The sequence below is a fragment of the Eschrichtius robustus genome, chromosome 6, assembly GCF_028021215.1.
Source record: "Eschrichtius robustus isolate mEscRob2 chromosome 6, mEscRob2.pri, whole genome shotgun sequence".
In the NCBI taxonomy this organism is placed as follows: Eukaryota; Metazoa; Chordata; class Mammalia; order Artiodactyla; family Eschrichtiidae; genus Eschrichtius; species Eschrichtius robustus.
In genome coordinates, this window is record NC_090829.1 from 67,919,476 (window position 1) to 67,937,746 (window position 18,271).

Below are 18,271 nucleotides of genomic sequence, written 5' to 3' on the forward strand. Positions count from 1 at the left end.
GAGCTCCAAAATGACTGTCTTTCTCATTTTGTCCAGTTTACCCTTCCCCCTCCCTGTGTCCACCTAGAGGGGTGGGATAGGGAGGGTGGGAGGGAGACGCAAGAGGGAGGAGATATGGGGATATATGTGTATGTATAGCTGCTTCACTTTGTTATGCAGCAGAAACTAACACATCATTGTAAAGCAATTATACTCCAATAGAGATGTTAAAACAATCAAACAAACAAACAAAATGACTGTCTTTACATTGGTTCACTGGGGGAATGAACGACTGGTTGGGATAAATGTCTCTTTTTTATTGATTGATTGATTGAAATATAGTTGTTATATATAGTATAACATTTTTATATTGTAAAAATGTTGTGCTACTTTCTGCTGTACAGCAAAGTGATTCAGTTGTACCTATATATACAAATCTATTCTTTTTCAGATTCTTTTCCATTATAGGTTATTACAAGATATTGAGTATAGTTCCCTATGCTATACAGTAGGTTCTTATTGTTTATCTATTTTATATATAGTAGTGTGTATCTGTTAAACCTAAACTCCTAGTTTATCCCCCACCTTTCCCCTTTGGTAACCATAAGATTGTTTTCTATGTCTGTGAGTCTATTTCTGTTTTGTAAATGAGTTCGTTTGTATCATTTTTTTAGATTCCACATATAAGTGATATCGTATGATATTTGCCTTTGTCTGACTTACTTCACTGAGTATGATAATCTCTAGGTCCATCTGTATTGCTGCAAATGGCATTATTTCGTTCTTTTTCATGGCTGAATAATATTCCAGTGTGTGTGTGTGTGTGTGTGTGTGTGTGTGTGTGTGTGTGTGTGTGTGTGTTTCTCACATCTTCTTTATCCATTCATCTGTTGATGGACACTTAGGCTGCTTCCATGTCTTGGCTGTCATAAATAGCACTGCTATGAACATTGGGGTGCATGTATCTTTTTGAATTATAATTTTCTCCAGATATATACCCAGGAGTGGGATTGCTGGATCACATGGTAACTCTATTTTTAGTTTTTAAAGTACCTCCATACTGTTCTCCATAGTGGCTGCACCAATCTACATTCCCAACAACAGTGTAGGAGGGTTCTTTTTTCTCCACACCTTCTCCAGTATGTATTATTTGTAGATTTTTTCATGATGGCCATTCTGACTGGTGTGAGGTGATACCTCATGGTAGTTTTGATTTGCATTTCTCTAATAATTAGTGATGTTGAACATCTTTTCATGTGCCTGTTGGCCATCTGTATGTCTTTTTTGGAGAAATGTCTATTTAGGTCTTCTGCTCATTTTTGTTTGGGCTGTTGTTATTGTTGTTGTTGTTTTTGATATTTTTTGTAGTTTTGAGTGTGGCTGTCAGGGACATATTTTCTCATTTAATTAAAACACTCCCCACTGATTCTCCAGTGGCTTCTCATTAGCTCTTTCTTCTTCTTCTTTTTAAAAAATATTTATTTATTTATTTATTTGGCTGCACTGGGTCTTTAGTTGCAGCATGTAGGATCTTCGTTGTGGCATACGGGATCCAGTTCCCTGACCAGAGATCGAACCAGGGCTCCCTGCGTTGGGAGCATGGAGTCTTAACAACTGGACCACCAGAGAAGTCCCATCTTAGCTTCTATGTTAGGGTTAGGCTGCTCCAGACCTTTCACTGTCCTGATCAACCACCTAACCTCAACCTTACCAGTTATGTAGCCTTCTTCTGGCCTGTCTCCCACTACCCTGCTGACTCGTATGTAGTCAAACTGGAAATAGATAAGAGCATCATAAAAATACAAATCATGACACATACACTGAATTTCTCTGTTTCTCTCCCCAATCCCAACCCAAATGAGTCTTTGCTCTCATGATTTCCTCTGTCTCCAGTGCACTTAATGCTATTCTTTTTCAATCACCTTCTTGACTTATCAAAGTCCTCATATCCATCAAACCCCAGCTAATAGACCATCTACTTTACAAAACCATTAGACTGCTCTGGGTTTCTTGAAGACTTGTTATATATTCTTCAAGCTCTTTGCATGGTACTTGGTACAGGGTTGAAGATCATTAAACATGTGTTAAATAAATGAAAGCTTCTTTGATTCAACTCTAAGGGATTGTTCCAACCTCTAAGTCTTATTTACAATTTTATCCAGAGCAATTTCTCTGGGCTTTATAGAGGAATGTTAATGGGGATTTGCTGATAATGTTGACACTCAAAGCAATTGTTAAATATTGTGGGAGTTACACTCTAAAAGATTTGAAGGAAGGATCAGAATATGAGGCTCCTTGTACAGGATATCATAACGCCAGTCTACCAGAGTATGTCTCTAAGGATGACAAAATTTCATGTCATCTTCATCAGTGGCAAGCAGGGTATCATTTTTAATCCTGGGATCAAAATTTGTTTCATTCTGACAAGCATGGAGCTCCAAATGACCTTCTAAAACATGAGCATTTAGGTGCCCAAGACTAAAAGAACCATACAGTTTCTTCTCCTTTATCTAAAACTTATTTACCCTCAACCTTATGGGATTAGCTTTCCATTTAAGTGGCATCTGTGAAACCGAAGATTTTGCTATAAGATGGACACATTTCCCTTTAGGAAAGGGCCTGAGAAGGAGGTTTGTTTGTTTGTTTGTTTGTTTAATTATTTGCCCATGACTCCAATAGTAACGCATTCCTAGTTAACCTGTCAATAGGAGTATAGAAATAGCAAATTAGAAAGAAGAGCTCTGGTGTCAGGAGTGTTGATAGCAGCAGGAAATGACAGCCTGATGGTGAGAGAAGAGAGAGCTGATATAAGAACTAATAAAGTTAGCAGTCAAGAATGTTTTAGAACTTGAGTAATAGCCTTACTCTTCATATACGACAGTTGGCTTTCTTAAAGGAAAACATGAGAGGATAGGAAAGAAGTATGGAGGTTTAAGTATTAATCTAGATACTCTTCTAAATTTCTGTCTCTGTTTCGGCAAAGTTAACGGGTGAAGGACATAGGACATACATGAATAATAAATCCTTTCCATGTCTTAAAGTCTGGGGTTTGTGATGATTTTTATTAAGCCATAAAAGAATTAGTTATTTTTAATATAAACTGTTTAAGAAAGTAAGAATGTAAGTTTTAAAATGATATCCATCCAAATAATCCATTCGTACAACTTCTGGAAAATAAAAAATTTCTGTATGTCATTTAAATGAAACCCAAAAGTAGATAATCCTTGGCTCTTTCTGGTCAGAAATGCTAGATATGTGCATAGTTGAGTGTCTTCTAGAGGGTAACTAATCTAGAGCCTTTAGTATTTTATAAGAAGGGTGTCTTAGTCTTTTGGGGCTGCTGTAACAAAACATCAAAGACTGAGTAGCTTATAAACAACCAAAATTTCTCTCTCACAATTCTGGAATCTGGGAAGTCCAAGATCAAGGTGCCAGCAGATTCAGCGTCTAGTGAAGGACTGCTTTCTGCTTCAAGTATGGTGCCTTCTCTCTGTGTCCTCAAATAGCGGAAGGGGTGAGGGACCTCTCTGGGATCTCTTTTATAAGGGCACTAATCCTATTCATGAGAACTCTGCCTTCATGACCTAATCACCTCCCAAAGGCTTCACTCCCTAATTCCATCATCTTGGGCATTAGGATTTCAACATATAAGTTTTGGGAGGATACAAACACTGCGAAAACATAGCAAAGGGAAATGAAGATCCAGAGATAGTGTGCCCAGCTCTAAGCCACACAGAAAGTTAGCATTGGTGCTAGGATTAGACCCAGGTTTTAGTGACTGCCAGTTCAGGAAATATACTGCCATAACATGTAACATTCTAAGAATGGACTCATATGGCATTCAAACTCGTAAGCATCCTAACTTGGTCTGTGAATTTATTTATTCATCCATCATCATTAAAGAAGGACTTATTAAGTGATTACTATGTACCTGGCACTATAAGTGTCCATGTTTACTTTATTCTAAGTATTTGCTGTGAGCATACACACACACACACACACACACACACACACACACACACACACGCAACAACAGCACTGTGAACCATGAAATCTTAGCTCATCAAAGGTCATACCTTTGGTTTGGACCTCAGTCTTCTTCACCTCAACCGTGAATGTGACCACCTCAAGGACAAGCACATCTAAAGTTTCCCAAGCAGATCAACTTCTCTTTTAAGGACTTTCAGCCCTGGAGCTTCCATATATTTTTTCTGTTACCCTTTTTGTAATTATTCACCCTCACTTTCTCTGAGTTCTGCTTTTGTTTTCACCCTAGGTCTTTCATTCTACCGTTTAAGATGATTTCTTCTTCTTCTAGGAGGAGAAAGGTCAGGTCTCAGCAGCCATCTGAGAATTTCTCTTAGCCACTAAGTTATCCTTTGGCTTTTTGTCTAATAATATACATTATTAATGCACATTATTTTGGTCTTTCTGCACAGATATTAATTTATTGGGACAGAAAAGGATCTTAGAGATGATCTAGTTCACAGAGGACCCTTGGAGCCCAGAGAGAAGAAAATGGTTCAAGTAACTCAGCAAATTGGTGGCAGATCAATCCGTTGAATGCAGGCTTCCTAAATGCCACACAAAGTTCCACCTCTGGCACCACACTGCCCCTGAATTCTCTCTTTATAGACACTGCTGATCTGTTTTTAACTTTATCACTCACCTCTTCCTCAAGGAATATAACTCACAGAGTTTCTTGGTTACCCATGCCAGTAAATGGTTAATCTCACTGCGTCCAAGGCCCTGGAAACTTCTGGGAGGGAGCCAGGTGAGCAAAGAGAGCAGATAAAGGCAGCACCTGCCTTGGGTTTGGAACAGCCTGGGGACACGGAGAGAATGTAAACACATTCTGCAAATCTTATTGTCTGACTCTGTGCCAGCGTCTTTTGGGTTCTTGTCATGGAAAATGTTTCCTCTGAGGTCATTCATTGAACAGAGGAGCACTGAATACCCTCCCGGGTGCCAACCCAGTCCCCCCTTTTGTCCAGGTTAAATAAGCAAGGGACTAACGTTTCGTGGGCCTAGAAGGCCCACCTTTCAACAATACAGGCTGGGAGGTAGGGAAAAGGAGCCATTTAGAAAATACACTGTGCTGTTCTGAACTGCTCTCTCCCCCTGGCTGCCCGCCCCCCTCCTTCCTCCAGTGCGGCCTCCCTCTGTTTGCTCATCCATACTTACAAGCACACGCCCTGCGTTTAGAGCAAGCTGTTAATGTCTGTGCTTCCTCATAAATCTCGGGTTGCTGCCTGGAGCTATGTTTTTAATTCTATGGTGGAGCTTTGAGATTCGAGAATGAGTAGAAAGGAAGGGCAGCGGATGGATGTAGTAATGGAAGCCGCCATTGCTCCTTCCGGGGAGCTGGACTTCTCATTTGCTTCTTTGAACAGGTAGTTTATACCTCAGCACAACATCTGTGAAGGCCAGGATGGAAGGAGAGGGGGGCGTCGTGGGAAAAGATGTTGGCTATCTCACACTGTGCAAAAGGATGCATGGCTTCTCTCCGAAGAAAGAAAAATGTGTGGAATGAGCAAATGAACCCAGACTGGTGACCGGCTGGCATATTTTTCTAGTTCAGCTAAAAATGACTTCAACGAGAGGAGTCTGACAGAAATAATTTTTGTCTCACAAAGCTTGTAATTGAAGAAAGTTTTCCCTCCATTGAACTTGAGCTCCTCTTTGTGTTGTTCAACCATATTTATTTTCCATGATTGGTCCTTCGGCACTTGTTTGATAGCTTCTTCTGTATAAGCCTCATCGCTTCAACATGCCTGTGCTTTTCTGGTGTAGGAAGCAAATCTTCTACTGGGCTGCTGTGATGGTTTAAAGTAGTAATTGCTTGGGCCTTCCACCCTGCCAGCAACTGTATTTGAGTAGAATTTTGCGCATGAGTCACTGAGTAAAACGTGTAATTAACATGACTAAAGGAAGAGCTCTGGTCTTTGAAAATTCTGGTCCTCAGTTTATATATCTATAAAATGAAAGAATTAGAAACACACCTCTAAGGGGCCTTCCAACTCAGACAGTCTAGGATCCTAAAAATCTCCAGCCATTATTATAAACCCTCTTCCTCTACCAAGTTCTTATGAGTCCTAATGGATCCTTTCTTTTACTTCCATACCTTTCTGTGAGGTTTTGAAATTTATCAGAAGTGAAGGGTACATTAACCTTCTTGCTTCCACTACTGTGGGAATGGAGGCCAGATCCAGTTGGTGTCTTTGAGGATAGAAAGTGCGAACAAAATAAGTTGCAATAGGTGAACTCCTCTACTTCCGTAATGGGACTGTCAGGTTTCTATGTGTACCTGTTTAGGCCTGGGAAGCAGTTAATAGTAAAATAGGCCCAGAGATCATTAGAGCATGGGCATCTGGAGTTCAGGGATTGGGCCTTATCCATTTCTCTACTCGAGATAACACACTGCACAGAGAATGTGCTAATTAAATGGTGGAATTGAAGATAGACAACTTAGGAATGTTTCAGAGAACCAGCTCTAAGGTGATTTAAAAGATCATTTTTAACCTATTATAAAAGTTTTACAGAACTAGGCTTATTCAGTCTGAAGAACAGAGAATTGAAAGGGTGTTTTAAGGTGAATGAGAGTCTCTCTGATGGATTTAAGTTTAAGTAGGAAATTATATACATCAATACATTGATGGGAAACAGAAGCTGAACACATAAGAAATACCCTGGGACTCAGAATCAGATGAAAGAAGAGGGATTAATAGGTGAAGCAGAACATAGAAGATTCCAGCACCTCCTCTGTGCTAAAGATTTGCTCCTCTGGTTTTGTCTATGTCCAGAGATCATGGTGTTTATCTCTCTCTTTTTATTCTCTTTCACTAGTGGTTCTTGACTTGATGATCTGATTAAACCTGGTCGTATTTTTTATCTTATGTCCTGTTAACTTCATCTATTTCTATCAAAAACATTTAAAAATTGCTTATAAGTGTTGAATAAAATGAAAAAAATATGAAGCCTCTAACAGTACCCAGTAAGCATTATGGTACATAATAGGGACTTACTATTTGCTTAGTCAGACAGAGCCTTCCAGCATACAAAATATTTTTTCATTAATTATCCTCTTGTCCCTCATGAAATTGTTGTTACCTGAAGATGAGAAAGGTGATGTGAAATGCCCAAAGACACAGAGCTAGCAAAAGCCAGGGTTTACACTCAGAGTATGATATTGGGAAGAGAGCTACCAAGTCTTTCTTTGCTAAATAATTTGATTTTGGCATTCTTTACCTGGGACTATAATCCCACATTGATTAATTTGACCAAAGCAGCTCAGCGAGAAAGACCCAATCTTCTCACCCTGACAACATAACATTTTTGTAATTTCCCCCTACACTTCTAGTGCTAACTTATTTTCCTATAATCTCATAATTGCTATTGTTGAGAGTATATAAAAATTTACAGTTCCTTTTGAGACAGAGATTTTCTTTCTGACCTTTAGCTAGGATCCCTGGGCAGGTTTTTTGCCCACAGATTATGGCAGGCTCCTTAGGGCAATTCTTTTAACTCTGTGTCTATTGGAAATAAAGCAGGCTATGTTGTGTAATGGCAGGAGCTTAACTTTGAATGTATTTTGTGACTATAGCCCAGGATGGTGAAAAGGCCCCTAACTGAAGTCTTGAGAGACCAGGGCTCTCACCAGCTCAGCCCTGTCTGCAGTGATGCTTTGGGAAAGTTTTAGTCCTTCCTGAGTCTCAATATTCTCATCTCCAGAAAGAAGGCACTGGGCTATAGCTTCCAAAAGTCCTTCTAGCTCTGACATTCTACAGTTTATAAACCTTAAACTACTCTTCCACCACATGGTGGCTGATTTGTGCTTTTCCATGTTTGTAAAATAGGGTGGTAGGTGTTAAAGTTTCCGAGGAGTGATGGAATAATACTGGGTGTAGGCTTTGCAGCAGAAGATCTGTTCTACTTAAGGAGGCTATTTTGATACCCCTAAATTACAGAAGCCATAATCCAGAGGCTTCTTATGGGTCCTGTATGTCCTTGACAGGGTGAATGCTAGTAGCATCATGACCATAGCTGTCTACACCATTTACACAGAGTTACCAAGATCATAGAATATCACCACATTGAGACACCCTAAAGGACATATGGGGAAACTGAGATTCAGAAAGAGAAATGAGCTTGCCTATAGTCGCATAGTCATACAGCATTAAGTGTCAAAACCAAGACTAACACAGCACTCCCTGACCTCCTGTTCACTGCATTTTTTACTCTACTCTTGTCACCTCGGATGACCACTCTCATGGTAAGCACGAGTAACTGTTTAATAAAGCATTCCCAGTCATAAAGGCAACTATATTCTCTGCAGTTGCCCTAAGGAGACATTTGACAGAATATGATAGATTTTTATAGCACTCTAGTACTAAAAGTTTTGCGGAGAAATACCACCTTAGTTTTACCTTTGGAGAGACTGCGTGGTTGTAGATTTCTCTTCCCAGCTATCACCTTTGGAGCTCAGGAGAGAAGGTTGGCTGAGCTTGTATGTTTAGAAGTATACTACATCTCTGAGAAAGGGCATTGCCACACTCAAATTGATTGGTTATTTAGAAATAGGGTCCCTCTTGAATTTCATGCTTAAACTTCATTTGGGGTTTCCCTAAAGTGAAAGATATAAACTGTATTTACTAGGAAAGCTATCTTGGAAGACTTTCATTGCCTTTGAATAAAAGCAAAATTGCACCCAGCACATAAATTGACATATGAAGCAGTAAATAATTGTATTGTGCAAGTTGTTTTAAGGGACTCAAGCCAGAATGCTCCATTAACTAGCATGCATAGAATATTCATTGAGCTTAGGGCTTATTACCAGGCCAGCGGAAAAAAAAAAAAAAAAAAAGAATGAAGGAAAGTACAGGGGGGGAAGATAAATGTCAGTATAGCAGCTGAGAAAATGAAGGGTTAGAAAGGGAACTTTAGAGGTATTTATTATGTTTTTATTTTCCTCTCTCTTCCTTTTCTTCCTTTTTTTCCCCTTCCTTGGCAAAGGATTAAGTACAAAAAAGGTGGGTATCAGCCTTCAAATATAATCATCAAGAATCTGAGAACTGAGCAGCAGAATGAGCCAAGCTCTTTTCTTACTTCACTTTTGAAAGAAGAAGCTGAGCAATCAGCCCTTTGAGGTGTTATATGCATACGCGTGAGATTGTGTTTATAGACATTTCTACACGGATAAACATTCAGAAACCACAATGACATTCCCAGAGGAATCCTGTCCTTAATACAGGAAGTGACAGCTTTGTGAAGGCATCACAATTGAGCTCTGGTTTTCCCTTGAGGTCTGGTTTTTCCTTCTAGATCCCAGGATTTAATTTCTAGAAGAAATGAGAGCTCTGTGATGTTCCATGGGGCTGCTTAGAATTACAGGCAACTTAGTTTTAAAGCTTGTCGAACGCAAAGCACCTGAGCTAGGCTTAATCTCCAGGGACCTCTTTTGCACTCAGAGATGTCTAAAACCATAAACCATAAATTCTGATGGGTACATGCAAAAGCAGAGGCCACAGAAATTACAAATTTGTTATCCAATGTGGCCACATTCCCCTGCCACAACTTTCCTCCCATCACCACTCCCAAGCTGACTTTCTCTTGCTCTGTACTTGGGTTTACCAGATGACCAGGCTTGCGCTATAACAGATGGTTACTGCCTCCTACAAAATGTGCGTCAGGACTGTGACCAGGCATACTCTTCCTATGAGCTCTGACGTGTTTGTTGCTGCAATTTTGGTAGATGGAATGTGTGCAGAGAATAGAGAACCATGAGACATAGAAGCTGAGGTCACAGGGCATTTTGAATTGGTCATCAACCCTCTTAAAGATCAGGCATACCCTCTTGGGAAGTCCCAGTTCTTTTCTCAGTCATTTCTTGCTTGGGTTTACTGCTTAGTGGATACTGTAAGTTGTAGTCATCTTCCTTCTCCTCGAAACTGTCTCCCATGTTGACGATGTCTTCCATGTTTCAGCTCCTGTCCCAGCACCTTGACTCTTCCTTCTTCCTTTCTCTTTTAACTTTGACCATCAGAATATTGGCATGAGTTCAGTATCCATATTTCCAGCCATGGCCTCTGTCCAGAGCACCAGAGTCACATTTCCAACCAGGCATTTACCCACAGAATTCTCAACAACATCTTGAACTCATCATGTTTGAAACCAAATCCACTCTTTTCTTCTCACCTCCTAAATTCCCTGGAGCAATTAAACTAGTTGGTCAGCCAATTATCTCAGCATCAATACAAAGGTTGACTGGGGCATTACATTCCCTTCCCACACTTTTCTATTTGTTTTAATCTAATGAAAATGGCTAATCTAAAGAAAAACTCCTTTCTTGCAGGAGACAAGGAGAAGGCCTTAGGATCTGCTGGGGAAGTCCAGAGCAGCAGTCACTATTATCCTGTTGGAACCCGTGGTCCACTGAGGTGCCTTATGCTACCTTCACTGAACACCTTATGAAATACACCAGTGAGAAGTTTCTCGAAATCTGCAAGGTAGGAGACAGCTTGGGCATCACTCTCCAATTAGCTTTGTTGGTGAAGCTATGTGCTTTTAAAACATGCACTGTTAAAAAAAAAAATAAGATACAACCTGGGGTTTATATAGATAAAAACTATAATAGGTTTATAGGACTTTTTCAGTAAACAGTAAAGCTGTTTTATATTTGAAAAAAAAAAATCAATATTTATAGTAACCATACCACTGCTGTTTCCTCTTTGCTAATCTCTGAGCAAAAACTGTAGTGTAATATTGTTTTAAAATTGCAGTAGTATTGTTTGTCTGTGTCTATTGCTTACAGGGTACATAAAATTTTGGGTGTATAATTAAATTTGAATTATTTTATTCAGAGAAGGAATGTGGAATAGTGTGAAATATGAAGTCAGATATGGCTCGGTGGTCATGTTTAAGTCACTCTTTTTCTCTGGGCCTTGGTAGTCTCATCTCTAAAATGGACACAATGAACAACTGCCCTTCCTCTCAACCTCACTGGACCACTGTAAGGTTAAATGTGATAAAGCATATATAAATGTTCTGTAAATCATAAAGCAATTAAGAGTTATTTTTAATGCCTTTAAATTTCATCTCCCCGAGTAAATGTAAAATTCATCAGTGGCAGGGAGGTCCCCTTCTACTACGGTTTCATCTTCCCTAGGAGACTTAGCAGTCCTTGGACACTCTGAGTAGTCAGGAAGTAAAACAGCTGGAGCTGTAAACGCAGTGAAAGAGCAACCTGTATACTTCTGACAAAACCAGATGTACACATAGGAGTGTGCTTACGGCCTAGAAATTCTTGCCTTCTCTGTTCTCGCTAAGTTTATCTTTATATGCTGCCATTCACTTCAGAATAGCATAACTTTATTTGCTATAAATTCAAAACATGACAATCTACATCTAAAGTCCTTCTGTGGTTGGATGGCATATATTACATTTCTTGCCTTATTTTAAACACATTTATTCATACAAGTGAATATGTATATGTATAAACAAATATTTTTAATTGGTAAGTTCCCTATTTTATAAAAATGGATCTGAGGCAAAATGTATGTGGTTAGAGGCTAGATGGGACCTCCATTCCCCCTAACATGTAGGTGAAGTTGGCTTGAATCCCCTTCTGCTCTCAGCAAAGCTCAATTGTCCTCTCAAGATTTATGCAGATGTCCTCAGGGGCTTCTGGTCTCCAGGTTTGCCTCTGACACCAAGCTCTTGCAGGCACTAAATTAGTTCTTTGTATGGATGGTTTTGCTAGTCTCCCTGTTATACTCCTATTTCACAATACCTCAACCCATGCATCAACATCAGCCCCTAGCCTGACTCTTAACCACCCAAAATCAACAATAACAAAAAACCAAAATGAAAACCAGAAAGAACAACATAACACTGACACAAAGGCATTTATGTGAGAGTAGACTCACTGAGGACTTCTGGGAGATAGAGTGGGAGTTTACATCAAAATAATGCCCCAAAATTCAAATGGAATATCTGTTCTCCTTATTTTTAAAAGACTTTATTAATAATAATGCTCAGATGTATCGCTTCATAATCTCCTCTCCTTTCCTCTCTATCCTGCTCTTGTTCTTCCCCAAACTCCTGTTCTTTTTCTCTTTCTTATTAAAAGTGCAGTCATTTATCTGTTTCTTTTTTTTTTAACACTTGTTAATCCAACTGAAAAAACTTAATAATGTATGTTTCCAAAGCCGTTTCCTGCCTTGAAGTAGTAGTAATTCTTTTTTATTTTAAGTCAAAAATAAATACCAACTGCCTGGGTTATTACGTCTATCACTTCCTGGGCAAAGTCTTCTCTTATTTCTCATATCTGGTGTGTTTAAGCACTTATTCTCTCAGTGTCCTTTGCTGGAAGAAATTCAGGGTAAAGGATCAAAAAAGAAATTCTATGAACTACAGAGAAATGTCACTGCATTACTCTAATACTTGATAGTGCTTTATTGTTTTTCTGCCATAGAGAAATAAAATTAAATAATTTAAAAGGAAGCTAAAAAATAAAATATCAAAAGGGGGATGGAAAAAAAGGGGGAATGGAATAACAGTTCCCCAAATGCCCATGAACACAATTAGCAGACTGGAGCATTAAGTTTTGCCCAAGACTTCCTATCAGCCAAGGCTAAAGGGGAAACTTGATGTTCATATAGCTCTCCTTGGATGGAAGAAATAACAACAGGTGTGTGTGTGTGTATGTGTGCACATGCATGCATAGGTATAAGTACCATGAGTGGTTGGTTAGTTAGTTGGTTGGTTTCCAGTCAATCAAACTACTTTTTGAATCTGTTAAGTGTATTTTCTTTAAGGCTTTTCTCATTAAATTATTCTTCTAAAGTCTTTATTTCGTTCCTGAAAACAGTCTGGAACTTTCATTTGCCAAGCCATTTCTCAGTTAAAGGCCACCCCGAGTCCCAGCTCCCAGAGAAAACAAGTGATCTCAGTCTGGGATATGAGATGATGACTACTCTGATCCAGTTCTTTGTTTCTTGATTTCTCTTTTGTTGTTGGTTTTTGTGTTACGAAGTTATTTGTGTTTAGGACATTTTCCAAAATTGGCTTTGATTAATATTCAGTTTTATTAATATAAAAGTATAAATAAGAAGAACAGTAATTCTGGGGATATAGAATCCCTTTTGTATGAATATTTTGACATAATAAGATTTTAAAAGGGTGATATAAACTCTAGTTTTTTCATTTCCCCTATGAATGAAATAGGAAAAGGTAGAAGAACGTGGGGGAAATGCATAACTAAATAAAATACTTGAAGCAATTTAATTCAATTTAGCAAACCTATGATGGCAGAGGAGAGGGAATCATGTACAGCTGAGATATCCACAGTCAAAAATTTCAAATTATTTACAATCTAATTGAATAACTTGTTTTTAAGAGTACTTTTATAAAATTCAATTTTTTTTTTTTTGTTTTTACTCAGAGTCTTTTCTTCTATAGAACCTGGACTCTATTTAACAAATGTTTTCTGGTACCTAAAATGTGCAGCTATTCTGATTGTTGTTAAGAATACAAACATAAATGAGACAAGATTCTTGCCTTTGTGGAAGGCATTGCTTAATAGAGGAGGCAGATAAAAATGCAAATATTTTAAAATAAGTGCCAAAGAACTGAAACAGAGTTTGGATCAGATGAAGAGAATTGGAGATAGTTGAAGGTACATGGAGTATCTTAGACACAGACAGTTTAGCTGGAGTTTAATCTTGTATATTTCCCACCATAATTGTATTGGCTCAGATGGTAGGTATAAGGACCTAAACTAAGTTAGGAGTGTTAGGAATGGAGAGAAGATGAAGAGATTTTGAGATATTCAGGGTATCAATGGAAGACGGTAACTGGCATGATATGGTTGGTGAAGGAGAGGAAGAAATCAAAGATGGCATGGTCTGGTTTGGGTAGGTGATGAGTCCATTAATTTGAATGGGGAAAACTGAAAAAAGAGTAGGTTTAAAGGTTTAGTTGAAGACATGCTGAGTTTGAAAAGTCCGTGGAATGTGGGGTTGAGTTGGTGGCCAGGCAGTTAGAAATTTAGGTCTTTCTGAAACTCAGGAGAGAAAGTTGAGCTGTTTATATAGGTTTCAGACCATACAACACTGGGTCGAAGCTGAGTGATGGGGTTGATTGGTCAGAAAAGTACCTGAGGAAGAAGAATTAATGGAAAAAATTGCATTCAAATTCAAATTTATACTATCTCTAAGTCCTTCAGCACTGATATAAAAAAATCACCGTCAAATTTATGAAATACTAGGTCAAAATACATTACTTCTTTTACCCATCTCACTAACTCTATATCACTTCTACTTCCGGTAAGTGTGATGGTCAAATGGCTTCTTTCCAGACATTCTTGCTTATCTCCAAGCCTTACCAACTTTTTTCAACTTGTGCATGCACATACTTTGCATTACTCATACAAAACAGTTGTGAAAATAGGAAATAATATTTTTGGTATTGATTTTATATTACAAGACATAAAAATAATCTCATCAGTTATGTAATTACACTTTATATTTATTGATTACAGTTTGCATGTATTCATGTAATTCAAGTAACAAAAACCCTTTGAGGGCAGTATGCTATCTCCACTTTAAAAGTGAAGGTACTTAGAGTGACTAAGTGAATTGATTGAGGTATTATAATATTAACTGTATTTCCACACCCAAACAATTTGCAAATGCTCAGGGAAATAGTTAAAAACCAGAAAGAACTCTGTGTGTGTGTGTGTGTGTGTGTGTGTTCATGATCATTGCTATGATATAATATGATATGATACTTTACAACCAAGGTTAATTATTCTCAATTGTTTCATCCACTTTATATTTGCAACTTTTAGCATTATCTTCCCTCTTTTAACCATTTGTAACAGAATCAGTTTTGTTTGCCCAATGGGCAGCAAGCCAAACGCTTAGATGCCGAGGTTTTCAGCAGAGAAAAGGTTTATTCACGAGGCAGCCAAGCAAGGAGATGGATGAACAGATCTCAAGTCAGCCTCACCAAAGACAAGGGCCTTGGGATATTTATGGGATAAAGAAACAGGGTGGTCTGAGGCATGGGGAAACGTGATTGGAGGCAAGAAAAAACTGAGGTAATCTGTGCTCTGTGCAGGCGTATTGGAGTTACATTCTTCTTAGGGTGCTTATTCAGAAAATGATGGTGTTGGTATAATCTGAGGGTGGAGTTTTTGGCCTTCTGACATCAAAAGGTCATCCTCTGGACACTTACACAGTTGAACGGTCGACCAATTTGAACTGGACAAGACTAGCTCCATGTTCCTGAAAAACAACTTAAGCCACCATTTCTATGGCCACCCATAAGTTAGAGGCGTTATCTATAGGGGGCAGTTAAAGGAATCTTGTGATATATTCTCTAACCTACATGAAGCTTGCAGGGCATGCAATTTGCAGGAACAATTAAAGAGAGTTTAGTCAATGAAGGCAGGTTACAGAATGGTATTTATTAAGCAAGTTATAGTTCAAGGGATCTAATTGATGACTGCCCTTGGTTTCACGTTGTCTTGCTGGATTCTTGGACTGTGTGGAGTGTTGCTGAGCGGAACTAGTGATTGAGCCCAGAGCTGTAGAATAATAGTGAATGGATCATGGATGCTCTACAGCTTAATCAAAGCGATTTACAGACCAACCCTTTTTACTTTTGTCTGGCATCTTTCTCCTTATTTTCAAGGGAATTATGAAAGTGAACCAATGTTTTAGCAATCAAACGTAACTTTATATTCTTAACCCCTTGGTTTCCTGCCACATTAATTCAACAAGTATTTATTCAATTATTTATATATTTTTTATTTTAATTTTGTTTGGCCACGCGGCTTTTGGGATCTTAGTTCCCTGACCAGGGACTGAACCCGGGCCCCGGCAGTGAAAGCGCTGAGTCCTAACCACTGGACTGCCAGGGAATTCCCTAACAAATATTTACTGAATACCTACCTGGCATTGAATACTACATGCTGAGCAATGCTGTAGATAATTGTTGGGATAGCAAGAAGAATAAAACAGATTTTGCCCCCAGACATTTATAGTGTAGAGGAAGAAGGCAAAAAAGGTAATGAACAAATTATAATTAAATGTGCAAATACTGTTGATAGAGAGATTCAAAGTTTTTATCAGAACCCAGCAGAGAGAACAGATAAGTCCAAAAGTTAACAAATGTGATAACATCTGATGTGAAACTCAAGGTAAGAGTGATTTAAGCATCAAAGCAGGAGGGGAAAGACATTTTAAATAAAAGAAACATGATTAGAAGCTGCAAATTATAGAGGTGTATAAAATGTTCTTGGACAAAGAGTCGTTCACTTAAGCTAGAGTTTAAAGTGTGTGTGTGTGCGCGCATGTGTGCGTGTGCACGGGGAGGGCTGGGAAAATGGAATAGGATGAGGATGGAAATTAGGATGTGTAGAAACAACCCTTTTGTAGGAAAAAAAGCTTTTACCACATCTTCCTTTTTCCATCTATATGCCTGAATTTACCCACAGTCATGGTGTCTCTATAAAGATAATTCCAAGTAACACGTGCAAGGATGATATAAACATCTGTTTGTCTTCTGTTCAGCTGTGTGGTTTCCCAAGGAGTTTCCATTGCTGGGTATTGGATGGACTTTTTACTGCAACATGCTTCACTTGCTGCATGGTGTGGCTGGAACCTGTAGCCTGAAGGCTTGGAAAACCTGCTCAGCTAAAGAATGTGGGCCTGCAGGCATGAAACCTGGTCTCTTTACCCAGTGTAAACAGGAAGCAAGTGATGGTTGTAATAAGGAAAACTGAGACTCTGGGCAGTGAACTGCTGGCAGACAGCATCTGAAGCAAACCAGGGGCCCAGTCACTCAGCTGGTAAATAATCGCTGTAAAGTCAAGAAGAACATTACACACTCACACACACACACACACACACACACACACACGCACATATACACACACAGAGCTATACTTTACCTTAACCAGCACACAGGCCCTATGTAACCGGAGTTGTTAAAACTTGACCCTCTGTTTTTGAGACTGGAATAAAAGAGAGAGCCAGGGGTGGGTGTATAAAAGCTTTTAGAGAAAAGTATGTGGCTGGTGGCATTCATATCAAATGACACCGCGTTCCTGTCACACAGATTGAGTTCAGGTGCTTGAAATGCTCAAGAGCCAGCTTGGGGACTTGGCCTTTTGTCTGCCTCCTTCAATGCACAGCTTGTCCCTCTGTCTTCACGGCCCCTCCTCTTTTTAAAGGGCTCACAGAAATGACTAGAAATGAAGTGCATCTGACTCGAATGAAATGCCAAGTTCACTGAGTATGAAATAGTGTCAACTTTTTCTTTCCAGCACTTTGATTCTGAGGCCACAGAGAATTCCCATGAAATAAAGCTTATGATGAGGACTGGGGAGGCATCCAGTAACCCAAACTGATATATATTGATCTGTGAAAAGGCATCCTGACAATCCAGAGAGTGTTGACCATGGAAATGTTGAGGTGAATTGATGAATTGTACTTTGGACTTCTGGAAATCATAGTTCAGTGATGACAGTGATGATGTAGTTAATGATTTATTGACAATATTCATTTTTGGCAATAGGCTTCCTCTAATGCTTTTGCAATATGACTCCAAATTCCAGCCTCATCTTATTCACCTTCCCCAACCCTTCCTGAAAGACATTAGCATGTGGGCACACACACATAGAGCTTATTACAAACCCTTTGTTTATTAAAGTTAGTTTAATCTATGCAACCAACCTATGAGTTTGATGGTATTAATAACCTTATTTTATAGAAAGGAAACTATAAAATTCAGAGAGGTTAGGTAACTTGCCCAAGGTCACACAGCTCGTGAGGGCCATATTTGCAATGTAAGAGCAGATCTGTTTGATCTTAGTACTTACATTACATCATGCTATATACTTCCTTTAGTTCAGTGGTTCTCGACAGGAGACGATTTTACCCCTGGGGCACATTGGCAATATCTGGGCAACACTATTGGTTGCCATACCCGGGGTTGTGGTGCCACTGGTATCTGGTGGGTAAAGCTAGGGATGCTGCTTAACTTCCTAAAATACAGAGGACATACTCCCCTGCAGCAGAGAATTATTTGGTCCAAAACAGCAATAGTTCCAAGGTAGAGAAATCTTAGGTTAGTTGTATAGATGGACAGCCATACTTCTGACTTTAATTCTTAGAAAACTGGATGAAATATTTGAGATGCCTACATGAAATGCAACAGAATAAAAAATAATTTTTGCCTTGAGTATTTGGTGGGGCATTGTGGAAGAGATAGGATTTGAGCTTGG

At 38.9% G+C, this 18,271-nt stretch overlaps 1 protein-coding gene across 1 annotated transcript in view; it reads left to right on the forward strand.

Moving 5' to 3' along the window:
* TPRG1 (tumor protein p63 regulated 1) overlaps positions 1–18,271 on the forward strand; it is a 117,067-nt gene that overhangs the window by 93,976 nt on the left and 4,820 nt on the right. The window contains exon 4 of the mRNA XM_068545457.1: positions 10,331–10,484. Coding sequence (XP_068401558.1) covers positions 10,331–10,484 — 154 coding nt within the window. The remainder of the gene's footprint in view (positions 1–10,330; positions 10,485–18,271) is intronic.